This window comes from Meriones unguiculatus, chromosome 1, assembly GCF_030254825.1.
Source record: "Meriones unguiculatus strain TT.TT164.6M chromosome 1, Bangor_MerUng_6.1, whole genome shotgun sequence".
In the NCBI taxonomy this organism is placed as follows: domain Eukaryota; kingdom Metazoa; phylum Chordata; class Mammalia; order Rodentia; family Muridae; genus Meriones; species Meriones unguiculatus.
The window spans coordinates 3,205,308-3,228,895 of NC_083349.1; the positions used below are offsets into that span (position 1 = coordinate 3,205,308).

General features: G+C 54.3%; 1 protein-coding gene across 1 annotated transcript in view; it reads right to left on the reverse strand.

Moving 5' to 3' along the window:
• Positions 1 to 338: 338 nt before the first annotated feature.
• The window catches only part of Otog (otogelin), a 68,271-nt gene continuing 45,021 nt past the window's right edge, over positions 339 to 23,588 (reverse strand). Inside the window, exons 35-56 of the mRNA XM_021640356.2 lie at positions 23,507 to 23,586; positions 21,378 to 23,101; positions 20,583 to 20,751; positions 20,194 to 20,339; positions 19,513 to 19,602; positions 14,531 to 14,714; positions 12,270 to 12,490; positions 12,032 to 12,170; positions 10,550 to 10,744; positions 10,177 to 10,389; positions 9,475 to 9,579; positions 9,241 to 9,348; positions 8,691 to 8,792; positions 8,428 to 8,526; positions 7,494 to 7,534; positions 6,510 to 6,585; positions 6,211 to 6,389; positions 5,520 to 5,624; positions 5,222 to 5,341; positions 4,399 to 4,444; positions 1,860 to 1,939; positions 339 to 1,773 (exon numbers count right to left, since the gene is read on the reverse strand). Coding sequence (XP_021496031.1) covers positions 1,573 to 1,773; positions 1,860 to 1,939; positions 4,399 to 4,444; positions 5,222 to 5,341; positions 5,520 to 5,624; positions 6,211 to 6,389; positions 6,510 to 6,585; positions 7,494 to 7,534; positions 8,428 to 8,526; positions 8,691 to 8,792; positions 9,241 to 9,348; positions 9,475 to 9,579; positions 10,177 to 10,389; positions 10,550 to 10,744; positions 12,032 to 12,170; positions 12,270 to 12,490; positions 14,531 to 14,714; positions 19,513 to 19,602; positions 20,194 to 20,339; positions 20,583 to 20,751; positions 21,378 to 23,101; positions 23,507 to 23,586 — 4,423 coding nt within the window. The 3' untranslated portion in view covers positions 339 to 1,572. The remainder of the gene's footprint in view (positions 1,774 to 1,859; positions 1,940 to 4,398; positions 4,445 to 5,221; positions 5,342 to 5,519; positions 5,625 to 6,210; positions 6,390 to 6,509; positions 6,586 to 7,493; positions 7,535 to 8,427; positions 8,527 to 8,690; positions 8,793 to 9,240; positions 9,349 to 9,474; positions 9,580 to 10,176; positions 10,390 to 10,549; positions 10,745 to 12,031; positions 12,171 to 12,269; positions 12,491 to 14,530; positions 14,715 to 19,512; positions 19,603 to 20,193; positions 20,340 to 20,582; positions 20,752 to 21,377; positions 23,102 to 23,506; positions 23,587 to 23,588) is intronic.

Below are 23,588 nucleotides of genomic sequence, written 5' to 3' on the forward strand. Positions count from 1 at the left end.
TGTGGGGATGCAGCTGGGGAGCCCTTACCCTCATGCCCACAGTGCAGGACAGGGTTGACAGTTTGTTCGTCTTCCCTAGAAGTGTTTTAGCCTGGAGTAGCTGGTCTTCCAGGAGTGAGCTGACAGCGGGACTGAAGTGTGGGCTGGAAGGCCGGGGAAAAGGGCAGGCAGTAGGGGCGCCTGGGTGGGAGTTTGGGTGATGTAGGGAAAAAAAAAGCAAACTGCAGACCCCCAGGGCCCTCGCATGGATCTTCTCCCCACAGCTGATACTGTCCTGAATTTTGAGGCAGAGCTGGAATCCACGGAGATGCTTAGAAGACTTCTTGCGGTTTATTGATACATGAACAAACAGAAGAGTTACAGAGGCAAAGCAGATGTGGGGACCATGCTAACATGGTGCCTTTACCCCATGGGGGCATCAGGCAGTGCTGGGGGCATCAGCAGCGGGTCATGACCTTTGAGACCCAGGAGCACAAAGCAGTGCAGGGAGGAGGAGGAGGTCTGCAGAGTGGCATATGGACGGGAGCTCTGGCGCTGGCTCTAGGGAGGACACTGGTTTGGAGAAAAGGTTCCGACAGGCACTCAGGGCTGCTAGGGCTGCACACTCACATGGCTGCATGTTCACCTACAGATGTTCTCCATCAACACAGTCCCAGGCAGCACTGAGCCCGGACTTGGCTGAGCCACACACACACACACAGGCCCTTGCACAGACACACTTGTCATACCTTGGGGAAAAAGGCACGGACCTCAGGCCGGAAGCACCACCTACACACCAGGGCTGCCCAGAGGGGTGGGCTGTCCACCAGCATCTGGATGGGTACCTGGGCCCTTGCTGAGAAGCTCACTCTTCCCACATCTGCAAACCTGGCTTGAGGGTGAGCGTGTGACACGTGGAGGCACAGACCTGGACCTGCTCTTCTCCATACCAGAATATCAGGACACCCCCTGAAGCTAGAGGAGCCTAGCGCGAACTCCTCAGTCTCTGAGCATAGCCTCACAGATCTCTACAGACAGCTCTGAGCCCCCAAGCTCACCCTCTTTGCTCGGGAGTGACCTGGGCCTCTTGACATAGGCCTGAATGTTGGCTAAACCCCTTTTCCTTTTATTGTGTTTTTTTCATTGCTAAGAGAGCCTAGAAAAAAGCAGGCCACCAAATCTTAACCCTAAGCCAACACTGGGTTCTGCTTTGGTTGCAGTCTCTCTGGGAAGTTTCAGCCCCTCTACCAAGAAACCTGGCTAGAGTCTCAGAGGTACCAGGTCTTCAGCTTCCCGCCTGACCTCAAGCCATGAAGAGCTGAGTTCCGGAAGCCCTGAGCAATGGCACATTCCCACATGTGGAGGGACCCATAGAAGGAGCCAGGATGGACAGCAGAGCCTATTCTGGCCCCCTGTGGATGCCACTCACCATTACACGCACACACACACGCACACACACACACGCACGCATGTACACACAGCACAGCACAGACAAGCTCTCCACTTTAACCTCTCTCCCTTTTGTCAACTAGGCCAGCAGAAGGAGAACGGGAGGGTAGTAGGGGTGACCCGGCCAGCCCTGGCACCCAGGCCTCAGGACCACTGGCAGGCACAGTCCGTGGGCTCCTGCACTGTGTAGGGGACCCAGGTGGCGTTGGTGGCACAGAAGAGCTGCACGGAGCGGCGCTGCAGCCCCACCTCACGGCAGCACTTGCAGAAGCGGGCATAGGTGTTGACGTTGTGGTTGTAGATGCTGGCAGAGGGGCACCTCCCGTCACACGACACCAGGTTCACCTGGGGGCGGGCACGTCAGCACGGGAGCCTGGGCAATGGCTGCCTCCCCATCCCCCCGCCCCTGAAATGCCCCTCTCTCCACGCACAGGGGTGTTGCTCCTGCAGTCATTCTTGCGGATGGTCATGCGGATGGTCACCTTCTTGCAGGAGCGGCCGTCCTCCTTACCTGATAGGGGCAGGGTGGGCAAAACAGTTGTGCCCTGGGCTGGACTCAGGATGGGCGAGCCTGGGGTTAGGGTTAGGCTGGCATCTGGATGGGCCAGCCTGGGGTAGTTAATGTATGTGAGAGTGTTCCTTTTCCAAGTTGGTGCCCACACATTCATGTCCCTCTCCAGCAAGGGGAAACCCTTTTTTAACATGTTGTCTTACAAGGAAGTGGCACCAAGGAAGGCAGCAGCATAAGCTAGACAGAGAAAGACCCGTGGGATACCATCTAGAGCCTCCGAGCCCTGCAGCCTAAGAAGATCTGAGACAGGGTCGGCCGTCTCCACGCCCAAGCCTTAGCGCTTAGCTGTCACCCTGTTGGAGACCCTGGGTGCATGTTCACCCTCTCTGAGCATCAGTGTTCCTGCTCTTAGAGGACATGTGGTAGCAAGATTCTGCCGTGAATGGAAACCTTAAGCCCAAACAGGATGCTTCAAAGAGCAAGCCATGTAGAGTTGAGTTCCAGAAGCCCTGAGCAATGGCATGTTCTCACATGCATGTGGAGAGACCCAGAGAGGCAGCCAGGATGGCCAGTGGAGCCTATTCTGGTCCCCTGTGGATGCTGCTCACCATGACAGGCACACACATGCACACATGCACATACACACATGGGGTTTCCATAGCTCTCAAGCAGGGGCCGGGGTGGAACCTGGCAGCACAGAGGCTTTTCTGCCTGGAACATCTCTCCCAGACAGACAACCGCTCACAAAACTCTCTTCTGCCTCCCCTCTTCAGAATCTCCCACAACCCCCTCTGAGACCTTTCTAGATCCCTCTTCTGGAAACCACAGTTCCCCTCCCCAGCCCTCCCTGATCCCGCCTTGGCTCATTCTGTCGCAGAGCAATCTGTTTGGACAGAGACGTGTCTGTAATAGCGCTCTGGAGGCCTGAGCTTGTAAGCTTGGGAGCCTTCCTCGCTGTAGCGCGAGCTTCGATCTCAACCCAAATGTTCTTTCACACCTCAGGAGCTCAGAGAGGGTGTGAAATGTGCACAGGTCTCCAGCAGTGGTAATAGGTAAGCGCTGGGGCGTGTGTATGGGGCGGTGTGTGGACAGTGTGATGAGAATCTCTATGATGGACTCGCAGAGCTCAAAGCCTCAGCCTCTAATCTACTGTGCGTGCTCCTCCACGCCCCTCAAAGTGACAGCCGCAAAGGCTTTCTCTACACCATGCCCGCAGCTCTCGGGCTAGTGGCTGGCACACAGTGGTGCCAATTAGATGTCTGCTGGAGGCATGGATTTGCCTGGAAGCCCACCGAACCCACCAGAAACCAACTGCGTAGAATCCTTTCTCTTAACTTCTGAGACTCAACACAGAGCGGCAGGAGAATTGAGGGCCGCCCTGACGACAGCCCTGTGGGCCTTGGGAGGAGAAAGGCTGGGTGTCCAGTAGGGGAAGGAATGGTGGCCCAGGACAAGACTGGGTACCAGATAAGTGGGAGCTGCTGAAGCCCGAGAGCTGTGTCTCGGCACCCAGTGTGCATGTGGGCTAAGTAACCTTCACCGGGGGCAGGGAGTCTCCCTTTCCATCACCTTCAGAGTGTAGGGCCACCTAGAAGGGACACTTTAAAATAGCTGTGAGTTTGCATGCTTCCTGTCGTGTGTGTGCTCCAAGTGACTGAGGATCGGTGCAGGAGTGACTAACCATGCAGGAGTGGCAGGTCTAATAGGGACCATGGGAAGTAAGTAAGTCTCCTGGGAAGGAAGCCTCCTGAGGAGGGGCACAGGTCTCAGGGCACGTGGGGGAACACAGGACATTCAGGGAGCATGAGGTTATGGGTCATGGTCAGCCAATTAAGACCTGGAGCGGAGTGTCCTGTAGTAAGTGATGTGGGCATAAGTGGGCTGAGAGCATATCACCCTTTAGACACAGGTGTAAGCATCCTAGAAGGGTAGATATGTGAGCAAAGATCACGAGGCTGGTTGGTCCATTCAAGTACATGTAGTTAAGATGCTGGTTGTGGGGCACTGAGGGTTTCATAAGCAAAGTGAGAGAGAGAGAGAGAGAGAGAGAGAGAGAGAGAGAGAGAGAGAGAGAGAGACAGACAGATGGGTCTGCAAGCCTAAGTCTCCCCAACGAGGCAGCTTCAAGACCAGGGCTCCTGGCTACAGAGGGGAATCAATGAGAGGGACATGTGGGCTGGGGTCTTCATCGGGGACAGAAGGAGGCAGGATGAAACTGGGGAGTCAGGACTTCGGCCTGGAGTGGCTGCTGAAGCAGAGACCTCGTCCTGGGACAGAACTCGTGAACATTTGTCCTCTGGCCGCCTGATTGTTTGTCCCAGTATTTGACCTTCAGCTGGTGGATCACCCTTCGCTACTGACCTTAAGAGCCACCATCATGGATGCCAGGCCCCTTGGCCACCTGTGGGCACCCCCTCCCCTCTGCACACCGCACCCCGGTCTTCACCGTGCTCACTTACAGGTCCTGCAGCATCCCTCCAAGGATGGTACCACAGAGCCGCCGACCTAGAGGGAGCAAAGGAGTGGGTGGGAATCCAGGTTCCAGGCCAGAAGCCAAGGTCCCGGTGACAGGCAAAATCTGTCTTTGGGAGCTGGGCATGGCAAGTCTGTAACTCCAGGAGGATAGCTACAAGTTCTAGGTCAGCCTGGTCTATACAGTGAATTCCAGGCCAGCCAGGAAGGCAAAATGAAATCCTGTCTCAAAAACCAGCGAGATAAATAATTCCTAAAGACTCTAACGTCTCCCTCCCATGGTGCCCCAAAGCGAGCGCTCTGTAGGAGAGACTGGACCGAGGGCCTCCTGCATGCCAGGCAAGCCCTGGCCCACACAGCCGTGTGTGTCTATTATCTAAGGAGGCAGAGACCTCCAAATGCCCATTATTAACCTTCGGGACCTTAGCAGCTCAACTGGAACCCTTAGTCCTCCAGGGATTCCCTGTGAGTTGTGTCCACACTGACAGCCTTTTACACAAGTCATCTGATCATTCTATACACACGTCTGTGAACCCTGGTTCACATATGTGCAAGAGTGTGCCTATCTGCAGGTGTGCCCGGCCTGTGGTCTGTGCATGGCATGCTGAGTGCACTAATGTCCCTGTGCTGTGTGAGTGATTGGTGACTTGAGATGGATCCCGGAACACGTGACAGTGTGCTTGCCTCGGTTCGTGCTCATGTTTGCAGACATGAGGTGTGATTGAGAAGAATGTGCAGGATTCTGACCCAGATTTCTCCCACCCATAAAACAGCCTTGGCTTGAAGCCAGCTGCAGGGGAGGACACTGACCTTGGCACACTCGGTCTCATTAAGCGGAGGGCAGCTGATGGGCGAGCGGACAAGTACTGCGCCCAGGGGTGTGCTGCCGCAGTGATGGCGGGCACAGTCCGCAATCCAGGATGCCCCAGGCTGGAGAACACAAGGGCGGGCAGTGAGGACTTGGGCCAGATAGACAGCACAGCCTAAAGGCATGCACAGTCCCGGACCGGGCTCTGCTGCTGCGCCACAACCAAGTCCGGAGCCCGAGGAGAACCCTGGTCTGAGGGTCTCAGTGGACCCGTCCCAGGTGGACTTAGGGGCTGTTTACCAAGAACAGGGAAGTAGTGCCGTTGGGGAAGGTAAAGAGGCAAGACACATTCCTGCAGGAGCCGCAGCAGGCTGCCAGGTCCCGTGGGTGGTCATACTCCTGGTTCTGAGGATGGAGAAGGCGCTGTCAGCCTCACGCCCACACCCACCCTGCACGTCTCTGCTGGAGCCCATGGCTTCAGGAGAGCACCTACGGCTGCTGGCAAAGGCGATCCTCGGCCTCCCTCCACTTGTGACCATGCAGGCAGGTCTTGCCTGGCTTTGCCCGAAGCCCTATTACCACCACCCAGCACCTAGAGCCAGCCCCAGGGAACGCGGAGCCCCGCCCTTGAAGAGGCAGCATTGCAGCAGGCACCCTGGCGGCAGCACAGGCTGCAGACAGAGGTCACTTTGAATCCCAGTCCCTGCTCTTGATGAACAAGTCAGCTTCCAAGTCTCGCTTTTCTCACCTGGGAGACGGGCCTGATTTTAACCCCTTTTATCCACGCAGTGTTTCTGTAGACCTTGGTAGAAGCCTACCTCCCTGGCTTTCGCTTGGCCCCTCTGCTCTTGCTGCCCCTGCTCCGAGCTGGGCTCCTCTCCCCACACTGCTGCCACCTGCTCTCTAGCCTGGACTTCCGGAGCAGGCAGCAGCCTGCTGAGGCCCCGCCAGCCCAGCCCTCCCGACTACATGCTCTCCCCACTGTTCCTACCGCCTCACAGTGCATGTCACAGAGGACAGAGGTGACGTTGATCTGGTAGAAGCCGGTGAGAGGGTCCAACACGTCAGTGCATCGGGATGTGTGGCACACGCCATCCGCTGAGAGCTCTACCACAGTCTGGCCGGGCTGCATCACCCCCAGCTCACGGCTCAGGCAGACGGGGGCTTTCACTGGATGAAGGAGAGGGGAGGGACGTCCTGGAGAGCCCAGCCGCCCAGCCTGGCCCCTCCCGGCTGGCCCACCTGAGGCCCACCACCCTGACGCTCCCACATCTGCCCCTTTTCACTCACCACATTCGTACTTGGCACAGCCACATACATTCTCTATGCTGTGCATGAACACCTCATCCAGCTGGGACTTTTCCCACTGCGGGTGACAGAGGAGGTCAGTGTCCAGGGTGGGCAGCCCAACCCCACCCTCAGAAACAGCCTGCGTGCAGTAGGCAGGAAGAAAGGGCCAATCGTAAGGTCCGCTGGCAATGAGGAGCTCAGCCACTCTCCACACTGTCCAGGGAAGAAAAATGGATGGGGAGAGGAACAGAAGAGAGAAAACGTACGCTGGGACAAGGCAGGGGGCACATAACCCAGAAACAGCCTAGCGTCACTTTACACACACCATGAGCCATGCAGCCTGAAGATTAAGGGTGGAAAGATCCTAATCCTGCTTCACGCCCTCAGGTTCAGCTTCCTTGTTACATAATTGAGATCATTACAGAATCACTCTCTTGGACGTGTATAGTAATTAATAAGACAATTCATTAAAAAGACCTGGGAAAGTTGAGGCCTATGATAAGGTCTCAGCAGCTGCCACCGTTTATCACCAGCTCCACCACCACCACCTACCTCTGTCACCATTTACATCACCATCATAACCACCTTCATCATTTCCACCATCCTGACCCTCCTCCCACCAGCTCCACCACCAGCTCCATCTTCATTGCCGTCATCACTGCCTCCATCACCTTCACCCTTCCTACCATCCTCCCTACTGACCAGCTCCACTGCTGTCACCACATTCACCACTCACCAACCACAGCCATCATCACCCTCACCATCGTGACCATCCTCCCTGCCACCTCCACCGTGATCACCACAGCCTGAAGGATCAACCAGCACAGTTAAGCTGACTGTCCAAAGAAAGGACATGGTGCTGACTTGTAATCCAGAGCTATCTGCACTAGGTTAAAAAAAAGTCATCTCCAGAAAGGGGGAAAGAGAAGAGAGGAGAAAAAGAGGAACAGATCAGGAAGGCAGGAGAGGGCAGGGTCTCCATACCAGATGGCATCTGGGTACAGGAATTGTGTCACAGTCACACTCTGGAAAACAGAAGAGGCCGGACCTGCCTCACCAGGGAGGTTCAGACACTTGACTGCGGGCCAGTTCCTCCCATGGCACAACTCCAGGCGTCCCCCACCCGAGGGAGCCGAGCAGAGAGACACAGGAGCGCCTGCTTTTTTTTGGGGGGGGGGCAGTCCTGAATGCCCTAACTGGGAATGGAGGGAAATGAAGCAGGCGGGCAGGCCACTTGTACACCGCCCTTTGTCTCCTCTGTCACGCAGGGCTTCTCCAGGAATAAATGCTGCAAAGATGCAACATCCCTCCGCTTGCATTTCCCACAGGTATGGTCCAGACTGGGCAGGGCCAGCTGTGCAGAGTGGCCTGGAGGCAGCCGGGACTAAAGTAAAGGGCACACCAAGGGCCACAGGCCAGAGCAGGTGGGAGAGTCCCTTCCAGGTCACAGGACAAGGGAATCTAAGTGCTCCCCCTCCCCGCCCCCCCGGGAGAGGGGCTGGCTTGTTCTGTGCTCGGAAGCCAAATCCGAGTGTGAAGCTGAGTCTGGTTCTGCCCTCATGTAGTGCAAATTCTAGTGAGGTCTGAAAAAGACACCCAAAAGCCAGAAGCAAGGCACTCTCTGAGCTTTTTAAAAATAAGTTTCAAAGTTCTGTGTGAAGCTCACTGATTCAGTATTGGTCACTAGTGCTCCTGCTGACCTTCCAGGAAAACCCAAGTACACATCCATCCGGCGATGGCAAGATGGTACTCTGAATGAAAACCTAGCTGTGGCGGAGGCTGTCAGGCTGCTTCAAGCTCAGAGTGAGGCGAGAGAAGGGGAGCCCAGCCCTTGGCCAGGAGAGGCTGACCTCAGCAAAGTTGATGGGGGGGGGCTCGGGGGCTCTCCCCAACCCTGTCATACCTGACTGACACTCACCACAGGATTTGTAGGGGCAGCAGCGGTCTGGGCTCCACACCTCCACCAAGGAAGTGCCCATGCCACACTGTACCTGTGGACAGCGGAAGCTCTCGCACACTGGGATGCATGGGGCAGGAGAGGAGACAGGAGACGAATCAGTGTCAGGCCCCTCAGGATGCCGCACTGTACCCCAGCTCTTCCTGACACCCCCAGGGCCGGCGCCTCCCACAGGGCCAGCGCCTCCTCACACACGGCCCTCCCTGAGCCCCGTGGGGACATACCACACTGATACAGAGGGCAGCAGAGCTCCGTGGTGTTCCTGTGCACAGTGAGCGCCTCTCCCTCCTGACACTCAGGTATGGGATCCAGACACTCGCCACAGCCTGCGGGGATGGTGGGAACTGTCATGCAGCTCCCCTCACAGTGAGGGGCGCTTAGAGCCCCTTCCTGTAAGAGCCATGACCCGGAAGGACTTCCCCAGCTACTCCGGCTTGTGGTCCTGTACCCTCGAAGCTAAGACTGCTGTGCGCCTTACTGGAGTCCCGATGCCCCGGCCACTGTCCTGTAAGCTTTCCTCATAGTGAGCAGATTTGGGGTCTCCGGTATCCTGGCATCGGAACCTACACATTGTTCCACGTCTACCCACAGCACGGCCCTGAGAACACACCTGTTTGCTTGTGCCCAGCAGCCCCGGGGGAGCACAGGACCCATTTCCTTTATTGCGACTTCATCCTCTACCCCTCTACCCTCTCACACAGATCCCCCACCCTCTCCATCACCCACAGCATCAGAAACGAGAACGGGGCTGATGCAGAAGCCCAAGCCACCCACCGCAGAAGTAGGAGGTGCAGCAGGAGTCCCCCAGGCGGCCCGCGATCAAGACCTGGTCCTGGCGGCAGCTGGGGAGCTGCTCAGGCTCGCACAGCCCGGGGTCACACTCTGAGGAAGGAACAGAATGTCGGCTCTGACAGCAGGCCCTGCCTGGCCCTGTTGGGCCTCCACCCGGGGCTCGGAAGCGGAGCCCAGCTTCTCGGGCCCACGCACTGTCCCGCCCCCACCTCTCACCGCAGCTGTAGCTGGGACAACAGGAGTCCTCCTGGAAGTGGGTGACGAGACTGTGGCCGGGGCGGCAGGTGGGAGCAAGGCCCTCACACAGCGTCTGGTTGCACACTAGGCAGGACACGCAGCCCGTCACCTGGAGGCCAGTGTCCTCGGTGCTCACCGGTCCCTCTGGATGCCTGGCTCCTCACACTCCCCGCCGCTCCCTCGCCCCACTCCCGAACGGCTGTCTGTGAGGAGCCCACAAGGCCGAGTCTGAAGAGCAACAGACGCTCCTCCAGGTGTGCTGTGTGCTGTGCTGTGTGCTGTGCTGTGCTGTGTGCTGTGCTGTGCTGTGTGCTGTGCTGTGCTGTGTGCTGTGCTGTACTGTGCTGTGTGCTGTCCTGTGTGCTGTGTAACTGTGTACCATGTAACGTCCTCTCGCGGCCAAGCAGCCCCAGCAGAACCAGCAGAACCAGGCAAGTGCGGCTGTGATAGTGATTGATGGCGTCTACACGGAAAGAGCTGACGAGGGTCCCAGCCCCAGACCTCTGCCCACTCCACACCAACTCAGGCCTCTCCTCCTGCCCCACAAGGCCTGGTTCTCTACTTCTCCCAGTGAACACCCCAACAGAGGCTTTGATTTCCAGCCTTAGTCCAGCTGTGGGCACACAGCAGGCACAGCGAGCCTGGTGCTCGCTCACAGCTGCAGGCCAGGTCCGGGCTCACCGCAAACGCTCCCCAGGCAGCAGGGGTCCTCCGTGGGCTGCAACAGGAGCACTTCTCCAAAGCGCGGGCAGCTCTCGGGTCGGGGGCCGGGGCAGTCGAGGGGCACGGGCACAATGCTGTCTGGGGCTCGGCACTGCTGCTGGCAGCAGCCGCTGAGGGAGCTGTTCCAGGTCTCCCCCAGGGCATGCGGCATCCCCGCGCTGTCGGTGCAGGCTGCAGTGGGGAGTGTCGGGGCACAGGTCACTCGGCTAGGACCCTTCCCCCAAGCAGGAGCCACCCCAGGGCAGACCTGGACTGCCATGGTCTGCGGGAAGCCGATGAGGCCCTAGTGTGAGGCTAGGCGGGGGCCCACCCAGGGAGGACGGGGACCTACCACACTTGTCCTCGGGGACACACAGTGCAGCATGGCGCCGGTGCAGAATGGTGCCCTCCGAGCACACACAGCCCTCTCCCAGCACTTGGCACTGCTCTGGGTCCAGTGGGCCCAGGATCCCATCCTGGCATGTTTCGGGGGGTTCACAGGCTGCCACACAGGCCTGGTAGGTGGAGTCACTGGAGCACAGGAAGGCTGTAGGGTGTGGCGGACATCAGGCCTAGTGTAGTTCCCTGGCACGGAGCCTACTGAGGGCAGCAGTGGGGAGGACCGAGAAAGAGCAGAGCAGCCACCTCGCCTCAGCTGAGTGCCTGAGTCTGGGGAGAGGCACCGGACTCATCAAAGGACTGCTCCCTAGCCCAAATGCTGCTTATGGTCTGCTTTTCAAATAAAGTTTTATTAGGACACAGATGTGCCCATTCATTTATGGAAATGTTGGTGTCACTTAGGTTTTATGTTGTTGTTATTATTGCGTTAAGGTCTCATTACTTGAGGCAAAGCTCGTCTCCCAGGCTCATCCTTCCAGGTTACTAGGATTAAGGTGTCAGCTATCACAACCATTCACTCATATAGGGTCTTTGGCTGTTTCTGCACTGCAAGGGTAGAACAGAATCCTTGAGCCGGAGCCCACAGGACTCACAAATCCGGTGTTTGCTGTACGGCCCTTTGAAAACCTTTGCCAATCCCTGGCTAGAGATCCTCGTTTTCCAGCGGCCTTGACTGCAGACGGCGGATTTGGGGTTATGGCCCAGCACACACAGCCTGCAGTGCAGCCCTTTGGGCATTTTGGAAATCCCACTGCTGGGATTCCATCCCATACCAAGTGAACCCGATGGGGCTCAGTGCTTTTCCAAGCTCTCCATGTGGCCAGCTAGATTGGAACTTGCTACTAAGTGGAAAGAAAAAAAATCTCACTATACATGATACTATAGTTTGTATTTTGTTGCCTTAAAAAAAGCTGGTGTTGCCCTCCTCAAACTGGCTCCATACCCTATGTCAGGATTCACGGTCTGAAGATTACTGCCCTGGGTGCTTTGAGCCTTTTCCTTTTCACCTGTCATGTATAGATGTGGCCTTCTCTGGGGCAGTCCCTGTTCTTTCTGGAAATCAAAATGCTCTACCCCTACCTGACCCAACTCTAAGAACAGAGGTGAGGAAGAGGCAGGTCCCATTCCTGTCTGCAAGGAGGGAGAGAGAGAGATCCCAAGATGAGAAAGGTTAAGCAAAGGGAAATCCCAGCCAGTAATGAGGGAGAAATGGGCACCCATTGCCCCTATGGACCCAAGGCCCTTTAGGAGGAAGCAATCATCACTGTGCCCATTGCAGAGAGAAATGACTCCAGTTAAAAGCAATAAATTAAAATACAATTATTGCTTATTTTTCATTAATATAAGCTCACTCGTATAATCAGTGAGGAAAGAACCGACTAGGCTCGGAAAAGCATTGGCTTCAGATGGCCGAGAAACCCCTCCCCCCACTTACGGCAGTAGTCGGAGCCCCGCCACTCAATGCACACGTGGAACTTGTGACACATAGCCACGTACACGGTGAGAGCCACGCAGGGCTGCTGCACGTACTTGGTGTCCCGGATCCACAGCTCACAGAAGGACTCCGGGGAGACCTGCAGGAATGCGTGGGCAGTGCTGCCCGTCCGGCGCCCACATGCCAGCTCTGCCTGACCCTGCCCGGGAGGTCCCCCTGCTGCACCCCGGGCACCTACGAAGCTGTGGCAGGCGCTGAAGGTGCGGTTGGCCACCATGCGGAGGCAGGGCGAGCAGTCTGCCGTGGCACAGCTGTCGGGGCGGAAGCGGGTCTGGCCCTCGGAGGTCAAGGAGCTGGGCACCTGCCAGCTGTCAAGAAAGGGAGCAGGATCCTCTGCCTCACTCAGCACGGACCCATCCTTCAGAGTCAGGTCATTGGCTGCGTCTCCATCACAGATACCTGAAAGGGGCGTAATGGTCCCAGTGGGCACAAGCCCAACGGCTCCCCAGCGCCTCGGCTCTCTCTCAGAGCCACCGCAGACGGTTCTGAAAGGTGTCACTGCTATCTGCCGTGGGACAGAATGAGGAAAGGGCACAGCAAGGCATTTAGGGATAAAGGACACAGTGCTTTGAACTTTAAAATGGTTCAGGGACACACACGCACACACACATATACACATATGTATATACTACACACATGTATGTATTGTATGCGTATATGTTGGAGAGCAAGAGAGAGGCGAAATGTGAACAACAGTTACCTCTGGGGAAAAGGCAGTGGGGATCTTAGGCTACTTTTTCAATGTCTGGGTCTGACGTGTCAGAATGGAAAGTTATCCCCTCGGCCTGCTCCGAGGCAGACTGCTGGCTAACCCTAGCAGCCGCTTCCTTTTCTTTCTGGAATCAGTCATCCATTTCCCCAGATGCTCTAGCAGTTGGATGTGACCGTGTGGCTGCGGCCCAGCCAATGGAGTATGAGTTAAGGTGAAAAGCATTTGCTACCTGCTGCCTAGACCCTGCTGTCTTCCCTGTGTGGAGTGGACGCTCACACTGAACATCAAAGGGCTGTAAGAAGGGAGGAATGTGGGGCCAGGGACTGTCACTAGCCATTTGGGAAGTCACATTCTCAGGAAATATGCTTCCGGTGTGTTGGGCAGTGAGATGGAAGCAAGGACGCTCTCACAGCTCTCGTGGCTGCACCTCCGTGGACTCCCTCCCCTCCAGGTGAGCTCTCCGTGCCAGATACCCACGTGATTTCTTGCCTAAGGGTTCTTTTGTGTTACTTTCCAGCCCACAGCCTCCCACCTACCAACCCAGCTCTGCAACAGCCGCTGGGTTGCAGGATTTTAGCTAAGTGCCAAGGGAGACTCTCCAAGTCTCACTGACCTCAGCATGCCCCTGTTGCCTAGCAGGGGTCTCGGTGTTTGTGTCAGGGGTTACTTCAGATGGAGCAGAGATGTGAAAGACCTGACTTTCGTTCTGACACCTCCAACCACCACGTTTGCGCACATAAAGCATTACTTTGATCTTATTAATTTTCTTGATAGTGACATTTTGGATCTGGGTTTTGAATCACCAAGAGGTATCTCATAGGTATCCTAGGGAGAACATGGCCTGCCTGGATCCTGCCGCCTTTGCCAGAGGTAAACAGAGTATGGTAGAAAGGAAGACAAAGAAGATGTGGTGATGGCAATGGTGGTGGTGCCTGCGGTGTTACTGGTGAGGGCAGTGGTAGTTGAGGTGATGGTGGAAAAAGGAAAGATGTTTCGTCAGTGAGAGTGGAGGCTCTGGAGAACAGAACCTTGTTTGCTTTGTATTCCAGGTGCTGGTACTTAAAGAATGGAGAGAGACAGGCAGGCAGACAGAGACAGACAAAGAGACGGAGAGACAGACACAGAGCCTGAGTCGCCCACAGTCACAGTCACACCAGCCTACCATGCAGTGTCGCTGCAGGGGCAGCCTGTGCCCAGCTGCTCCTGCACCTGTGTTCCTAGTTAACAAGCAGCCGATAGGGTGCTGTCTGCAGCCTTGCTGTGGTCCGAGGAGCCCTAACTGTGCACATCAGAGGAACTCTGCCATGTGCCCTCACACAGCCTCTTGACCTGTGTGCCCCTGCTTGTCTCTGTGAAGATCCTGAGGGCCACTTCCCAGGACCATTGTGTGGGTGACCCGGGGCGAATGATCTCAAGGAGCGGCAGTGTCTAGCAAAGGGCCCCACCCAGCACATGCAGACAGGAAGGATTATCTGGCATTAGGAAGCTGTCAGGGATGCTGACAGAGGAACCTGGCTGAAGTGACAATTGGCAAGGCAACTCTGCAGTGTTCCCTGCTAAGAGCCTCAGCCCCAGGCATAGACATTAAGCCTCTGGGCACTGGCAGTTCTGCTGCTCCCACCTCGGGCCTGATACCCTGTCCCAACATGTCATTGTCCAAGGAAACCTTCCTGGTACCAGAGAGGAACCAGGGAAGCCCTCCCCCACCCACCTGGGTCCCACCTTACCACATAGGCCTCGGCCCTGGGCCTTGCTGGCTTTGCTGGCTTCCAGGATCATGAGTCCTGAGCTGTGGAGCCATTGAATCTGGATGTGTGACGGTGTCCGTACGATGTACATGTGTCCTGTATCCTCAATCCGGAACCCATATCGGCTTAGGGGTGCCCACACAACCTGAGAGTCCACAGTCACCTTAAGGGTAGAGAGTTCAGCATGAGCACAGTGCCCACACGCACATCTGTTTACATGTGTCCATCCATCCACTCATCTATCTGTCCACACATCCATCCATCCATCTGTCCACCTACTTACCGGGCCACCCATCTATCTTTTCATTATCATCTGTCCATCAACAGACAAGCTCTCACTAGGCACTCCTATGTGCCAGGCCCTTTGGAGCACATGCCCCTAGGGCATAGTCGATCAGAACATGGGAGAAATCTATTTTAGTGAACAAAACCATAACTGAAACAGCAGGAGGCAGCTGCATCTCGGTGCCCGCATAAACACAAACTTCCGTCCCTTCTAAATGCATCCTAACTCCCTGGCTCTGCATAGATAGCTTCTCCTGAGCGGTTTTCTCTGCAACCTGGGGACCCCCTTGACATCGGCTCACTTCTGTGCTGACCATCAAGGAAGAATCCTGCCATTCCCAGTTAAAGCTACCATTAGGTTATGGTTGTCTTTGGGCAAGAACTGTCTGTTTCTTTGAATTGTCAGCACCCCATCTTTGGGTTTGGCATCCCCTCAGGGCTCAAGGAATCTCTGTTAAGTGCTCAGCATTCCCCAGTTCTCACATACACCTTAAATTCAAGGCTATAGCTTCTTCTACAGATTGACAAGGCTAACAGTGTGTGTAAGTTAGAGTAAGAATTAAGTTTTATGCCATAAACTATAAGATGGAAAAGATTAAGATTATAAAACAATTATTATTATGATTTACCATTCTCCCTCCAGGAATGGACTGTTCTACCAATCATGCCACAAATTACCCCACGTGTGAATTACTGAGCTACAGGAAAGGGAACCTCAGTTCAGAAGCCAGAAAACCGTGACCTTGGGAAGGTCCCAGATCTCCAATAACCCCAGCCTTTCTATGTGCACTAACCAAGGCCTCAGCCTGGGGTTGTGAGTGTGGCCATCTCTATCTGAAGCCCAGGCAGCCTGCCTTGTCCATGGAGTTCTACAGGCATTAACAGTTCTGTAAGGAATGATGAGATTGAAGCAATCATAGAAAGTCTCCCAAGAAAGACAAAGCCAGGACTGGACAGATCCATGGCCAAATTCTGCCAAAGCTTTAAAGAATTAATGCCAGATGCTCCACAAACTATTCCATGAGACAAAGAGGGAGAGAATGACACCAAACTCATCTTACAAAAGCCAACATTACTCTAATAACACGTTGGCTAAGAACATGACAAGAAACCCCTGCGGACCAATATCGCCCATGACACACAAGGGCAAAAATCCTCAATAAAATGACAAAAACTAATCCACTCACACAACAATAAAAAAGGCGCACACTGCTTTCATTTCAGAGTTGGAAGGATGATTCAATACATAAAAGTTAGTAAATGCAGTACAGTGCATAAAGAGACTCCTGGGTAGAAATTACATGATTGTGTCAATGGGTGCAGAAAGACCTTTGACAAAGTCCAACATCTTCCGATGATAAAGGACCAGAAGAAACCAGGAACAGAGAGATCACCCCTCGACACAACGAAGACTGGATGATAAGCAACATTATATTAAACAGGAAAAAGCTGAGAGTATTCCCTCTAAAGCCAGGAACAGACAAGGCTGTCTACTCCCCCACTCTCATCAAGACAGCATTTGAAGTTACATCCAGAGCAATATGGCTAGAGAATGAAACGAAGGTAATAAAAATAAGAAAGGAAGCACAAATCGCATTAACCTTCCTTGTAGATAACATAACTCTAAATTTAAAATACTCTAAAGACTTCGTCAGAAAGTTCTGAGACCTGATGCTTTCAGCCAAGTAGCAGGAAAGTAATCCAATTCTCAAGAGCCTCAAAAAAAGCAGAAATAAATTTATTCAAGATGGTGAATATTTCTATAGGGAAAACTTAAGCATCAAAGAAAGAAATTGAAGATAGAACATGGGAAGAGTACTTATGCTCATAGATTCTCAGGATTAATAGTGTGAAAATGCTCATATTACCAAGAATGATATACAGATTAGATAGAGTTCTTATAAAAATTTAGGGGACTAGAGAGACGGCTCAGAGGCTAAGAGCACTGGCTGCTCTTCCAGAGGTCCTGAGTTCAATTCCCAGCAACCACATGGTGGCTCATGAGATCTGGCATGCATGCATACATGCAAACAGAACACTGTATGCATAATAACAAAAAATTATCTGTCATTACAGAAATAGAAAAAACAATCCTAAAATATATATGAGGGCACAAAGGTCTCTGTATAATGAAGACAATACTGAGAAAAAAGAGCAATGCTGGAGGTACCACAATACCCAACTACAAGCTATTCTCAGAGCATCGTGGGAAACACCAACAAACCTGCACCAGCACAGAAATGCCATCAATGCAACAGAACAGAGGATGCAACAAAATACCCAGCGATAGCCACCTCATTTTTCACAGAGGTTTAAAGCAGACTTTGAAGGAAAGATGGTGCTGGGAAGACCGGAGAGCCACGTGCGGAAGGTGACGGCCACACTTCTATCTCTCCCTACACAAAACTTAATTCAAAACGGATCAAAAGCCTTAATGTAAGACATGAAAAGTTTAAAGCTGCTAGAGGGAAGCATAGGGGAAATGACCCCTGACACAGGCAAAGACCTTCTGAAATGACTCCAGTGGCCCTAGAAATAATAGCAAATGTGATAAACAAGGTTTCATCAGATTGAAGAAAGCTGTACAGTGAATAAACAATTGCCAAAAATGAAGATGCAGCTTGCCGAAGGGGAGTGAATCTTGCCATTCATCTAAGAGGGGAATCAATATAGTGAGTATATAAAGAACTCAAAAAATTAAACGCAAAACACTAAATCATCCAGTCAATAAATGGGAAAGTGAATTGAACAGACAGTTCTCCAGGGGAGTAAAAGTAGCCAGTAAATATACGGAAAAAAAGTTGAACATGTTTAGTCATCAAAAATGCAAATAAAAATGAGATTGGGGGTCCATCTTATCACAGTTCTGAAAACAAGCAGGAAGCACAGGCACGGATGCAGGGAAGGCTGGTGAGGGGCCTGTATACTGCTCGTCAGAATTCAAATCAGTTAGCCACTACGGAAACCAGTACAGAGGTTCCTCAAAATCCTAAGTTTAACTAGCACACGGCAGATACTCCACTCCTGAATATGTCCCTGTAGGAGCTAAGACATGATGACAAGGAGCCCCCTGCACATCCATGTTTATTGCAGCCATTCACAATGTCCAAGGTGTGGGATCCGCACAGACGTCCAACAATGGACAAGTGGATGAAGCCAGTGTGTGTGCGTGTGTGTGTGCGTGTGTGTGTGTGTGTACTTGTGTATGTGCAATGGGGTTTTATTCAGCCATAGAAAGAATCAGATTATGTCATTTACAGGAAAATGGTTGGAACTAGAGATCGTCATGTTAAATGAATAAGCAAGACTTTCTCTCATACATGGTGCGTGTGTGTGATATATAGCCACACTGACATGAACACTGAGGGGACTGTTTGGAAAGAAAAAGGGTCCAGTGAAGGCAAGAGAGGATAGCGGCAAAATAAATGATCAAAACCCTTGATATTCATGTGTGAAAAATGTCATAATGAAGCCCACTATTTTATACAAATGATATATGCTAACAAGAAGGAAGACTATAGAAATACACTAAACATGATAAATGTTTGCGTGTGAATGATGCCTTTTTAATTGAAGGGTAAAAAGTGAAAATCAAGGAGTGGAACTTGGGAACTTTGATGATAGGCTTCCTTATTTGCACACTTGGTCCTCAGTTCTTGGTGCCGTTTGGGCAGGTTGCGGAACTGCCAGGCAGCACAGCCTTATTGGAGGAAGTGCGTCACTGGGGCCAGCCTTGAGGGGGTACAGCGTTGCCCAGCTTCCTGGCTTCCTGTCCATACACTCTGCTTCCTGTCTGTGGCTGAGATGTGTTCTCTCAGCTTGCTACTCTGGCTGCCTGCTGCCGGACCTTCACTGCCCTCTCTGGAACCATAAGCCAAAAGGAACTCCTCCTCGTACAGCTGCTGTTGGTCGTGGTATTTTTATCACAGAAACAGAAAGGCAACCAATGTAGGGACTTTATTTTTTAAATTTCTATCTCATGATAAACCCATCAACCAAACCTGGCTTTAGGCAACCTTGGCAACCAGGGAGAGAGGGCAGAGTCAAGCAAGAAGGTGTTGGTCTTGGAAACAGAATGAGGGAAATTTGCTGTCATGGACATGGAGAAGAAACACCTCAGTGCCTCTCACTGCCTGTGAAGGGAAGCCCGCACGTGGCTGGTCTTCTGGACACTTCAGCTTCTTTGACTGATGTGACCTTGACCTTGAGTTCATGGCATCTGACTTACACAGTCCCTTTCTTGGAAGGGGCTCTAGAAATGTGTTCCCGTGCCTCTATGTCCTCAGAAACATTGCAAAAGTGACACTTTGACAGCAGTTATTACTGGCAAGACAGCTGTCTTACCAGTCTGACGGCGCCTGTTATCTTCTTCCCCGACACAGAATGGGCAAAGCATCTGACATTAAATAACTTTCATGTATACCTTACTCTGCCTTATTTTTTTATGCTGTATTTTACTTTTTGAGACAGTCTCATGTAGCCCAGGCTGGCAACACAGAGGCAGTGATCCTCCTCTTTGCCTCTTGCTGCTGGGATTACAGGCATTATGCCATCATTTCTTAAAAGAGGGTGTCTTCCCAACCCCAGCCCTAGTTATGAGTAAGCCTCACTCCTTCATGCCCTGGCCCCCTGTGGCTGGTGCGCTGCCTTGCAGGCCATGTCTTTGGCGTGCTCACCTTCCTATTGAAGCGGTCAATGGTGACGTGATGGGCCAGATGAGTTACATTCAGTATCACCAGACAGAATGGGGGCCAGTTCAGGTGTCCCTGTGGGAGAAGACCAGCCTCATCAGTCCAGAACCCTGCCCCAAGTTCCCCTCCAACTGTGTGAGTAGAGGAAATACAAGGCCACCTGCAGGCCTGGGTAGATGGGGCTACCTGACCTCAGGCAAGTCCGGCTGAAGGAAAGTAGGAAGATGAAAAGCAAGAAAGGGAGGAAGGAAAAAAGAAAGGAAGGAAGGATGCTCAGCTCATGGGGTTACTAGCAGGCCAGCCCCAGCCCCCCCAGCTGACACCTGGGACCACAGGCCACGTTGGAATGGCCTCTCCAATCCTCTACACTTAGTGTATCAACTCAAAGGGATCTAAAAGCCACAGGGGCTAGGAATTGTGCAGATCCCAGGAAGGGCCTGGAGGTGGCGCACCCTGCCCCACTTGTCCTCTCAGTCACCTGGCCTGCTGAGCAGAGACCAGTTCCCATTCCAGGAACCTCCTGGGAAGCAGAGATGTGGCCATGACCCTCGCCAAGGTCTTCCCTAACTTCCGGCATTCCTTGAACTCCATCTACTGCTCAATCTCCCCTCTCAGCCTAGTTCAATTTTTCAGGTCCTGGCAGAAAGAAAAGCAAGGGGCATTTACCAGGTTGGCACTCTTGCAATCCAGGACATGCACGGAGATGATTTCATCCGGGCTCTGGCTGAGGACGTAGATGGCCTCCTTGAACAGAGCTGCATGGCTGCCGTCGAAGGTTACAAAGCTCAGGTCTGGGAAGACTGAGCACCGGCCTGGAGGCAAAGAGCAAGCGGTGGCAAGATGGGCAAGCGAGTGAGAGGTCCCGGAGACTGGACAGTTCCTGGGATCAGCAGTCTCAGAGAGTTCAGAGGTCACAGGGGAAGGAAATCTGTCACGTCAGGAGTCACAGTGTGATGGGATTTCCCACAAAAGTGTGGTAGGGAACACACAGACCAGGGGAAGAGGCATGCTGGGAAAGAGGAGGACCAGAGGCTCTTCCCAGCACCATAACTCACAGGCACATTCCCAGAGTGGGCAGCAGCGGTCCCCGCCCACTCGCATGGCGAGGCCCAGGACCCCACATCGAGGGCGTGCTGCACCCTGAGGACAGTGCTGGGTCTGGTTCACACGTATCAGCTGGCCTTCTAGGCATATGTGACGGACGCAGTCTTGTTCCGCGATGGGCTGTGGCACAAAGTGGGTGGGCTTGTGGCATCACCTACCTCACGCCTTCTGGACCAAGCCAAGCGCTAACAGGGCAGAACCAGAGAACTGATGCCCTGTGGTGGCTGGACTGACCCTCCCCCCCAAAAAAAAAATCACCCGGGAAGAGTGTCAGTGAGGGATAGTCTGGATGTGGCTGGACTGTGGGCAGGTCTGCCGTGGGTTGTTTAACTCTTTAGTTGGGGTGGGAAGACCCAGCCTGAGCACGGGCAGCACCCTTTCCTGAGTTTGAGCCCTAGAGCGCCTGAGTGTGGAGAAAGCTAGCCGAGCCATAGCATGAATGCACTCATTCTCTCTTGCAGGCCAAAGCATGCTCTCCTGACCCCTGCAAGACACTCCAAGCCATCCAGTCAGTTCCTGGACCCAACAGACAGGGTGGAACTCTCCTGTGATTTAGGGGGACCAAGAAGACCTGGGGATTTTTGAAGTACCAGGAACTTGAGATAGGGGTAAAATCAAGGACACTACCACCATTTTGCAGCACAAGGAGGTCCACAACTTATGAGCTTATGGTGATGGCCATCTTAGTGGCAGGGAGAAGGCCGGGTCCTGGGGAGGAGTCGCAAACACTGAAGAACCTCACTCACCACACAGGTAGCAGAAATGTTCTCTTCGGCCTCCATCAATCCTTCCGAGATGCTCTGGGCTGGAGCTGAGCTGCCTGACTGCTCCGTGGTGGCCTGGCGCCCTAAATCCTCCTGGGGTTGGAGACCTGCTGGGGTTCCATGGGCCCCTGCCAGCTGGGGCAGCAGAACCAGGGGGCTCTCCCGGGAGGCTGTCCTGGCTGAGACCTGGCTTAGGGAGGAGGATGTGGGCACCACTGGCACCATGCCAGCCTCAGTCACCAAGGGAGTCACAGAATGGCTGAGTGTGGGTGTGAGTTCTGTGAACTGGGCAGAGCCATGGATGAAGGTGGGTGAAGACACCTTCTTGGACAGAATGGCTGCTTTCTGGGTGGTGCTTTTCTGTGGCACAGCAGACACTGTGGGGGGCTCCCCAGCACCCACAGCTGGGGCCCCAGAGCTTGGCAATGTGGCTCCCAGAATCAGGTCTGGAGCCATGCCTGTTACTTGGGGAACCACAGTGCTAGGTAAGTGTGCCTGGTCCTCCACGGCAGAGTGGAATGGCGCTGTCTGACTGAGTGTCTGAGCAGGCGTTGTCACAGTTGTGGCCATGGCCGGAGTCATGGCCTGGTGCTGAGGTGGAGGGGTCGGGATATAGCCTTTGGAGTCAGGTGTGGCCACTGGGGCAGATGTGCCCACCTTAGCTAAGGGCAGGCTGGTGTCGGGAGGCAGGCCAGAGAGGAGCTGAGGTGGCCGGGTGGACTCTAGAGAAACTAAAGCCGTGGCCCCCAGTCTGTGAGCGTCTGTGGGTGGGGTGTGAGTGGCCAGGGTCCCTGGGGACAGAGCTGGAGGCCAGGGGGCTGTGGTAGTATGCTGGGCTGGGTGAGGCAGGTGAGTGGGGACTGAGCTTGGGTGTGGGGACCCTGGCATCTCTGTAGGCTGACTGTGCCCAGATTCTTCCTTCTCTGAAGCTGGTACCTCCTCCAAGCCCTTGGTGTCAAGGGGACTGACAGGAGCCTGCTGTGCTGTGCTCACCACAGCCAGGGGGCGGCTGGAACTTAAAGTGCTCTGGGGCAGGACAGACGGGGACATCACCGTCCTGTTTGTGGCCTTAGGTGTGGCAGTTGACAGGTGGGGTCCCAGGGCACTGGGGGGCCAAGAGCTTGCTCCAGGGGAAGTTGGTAGCCAAGAGGGTGGCAGGGGTGTAGTTTTAACAGGAAAAGAGTCATGGCTCATGACCGTCACAGCCTTGGTCATGAGTGGGAAGCGGGGTACAGGGGGTGACCGGGAGGAGACCGTGGTGTTGAGACTCCCTGCAAAGGTCATGGTCACTTTGGTTGTCTCTGTTGTCCCTGATACAATGCCAGATGTGGGTGTCTGCAAAAAACCCAGGAGGGGTGAGGAGGAGCCTGGGGCGTGAGGGGTGGCTAGGGTGCTGGCAGCCCCTTCCACTCTGGCTGGGGCCTCCGAGCTGTGGGCAGGAAGGTTAGATGTCGTGAGCCCCAGTGGCAGCTGCAGTGTGGGCCGGACAGATCCTGGAGACGGCACTGGCCCCTCGGTGGCAGCCCTCGGGGGATTTGGGGCTGAGGTGAGTGGGGCCAAAGGGGCCAAGACAGGCCTGTGGGTGGGGGCTCTAGGGGGCTCCTGCGGAAGCTGCTGCTTGTCCCCGGGGGTGGGTAGCACTTGACCAGGTGCCAGAGTCTCATTGCCAAGGGCTTCTGTGGGACCCCGCAGGGCTGGCTCCACACCTGGGCAGACAAGAGAAAAGGCTCAGAAGAAGGGTGACTGCCCGAGCTGTCCTCACGGGCAGCGCTGAGGTGCTGGGCTGAAGGAATGATGCCCTAAGTGATGGGACAAGCGCAGCTTCTGATGCCAGACCCCAGGGCCTCTGTCCACAGAAGCCAGCAAGACTGGGCTTCGTCCATCTTGCCTAAGCCTGGCTTCCCTGGGCATTCGGCACAAGACCCAAGCGAGACCAAGTTCACTTTTCCTGTCCCTGAACGAGAACCAGACACAGCCCCACAGATCTGTAGCTCTCTCCTCCCGGGGCCCCGAGCGGACTCTGTTGAAGGATGTGGGACCCTGAGAATGTCTCAGCGACGCCCTGGACTTGGAAGAGTCTGAAGGACAAAGGAGCACACCAGGCTGCTTACAGTCTTCCGGGTAGACACATCTCTGGGTGGCTTCATCCAGCACCTTAGGAGCGGGGCACACAGGGACACAGCCCTCTACCCT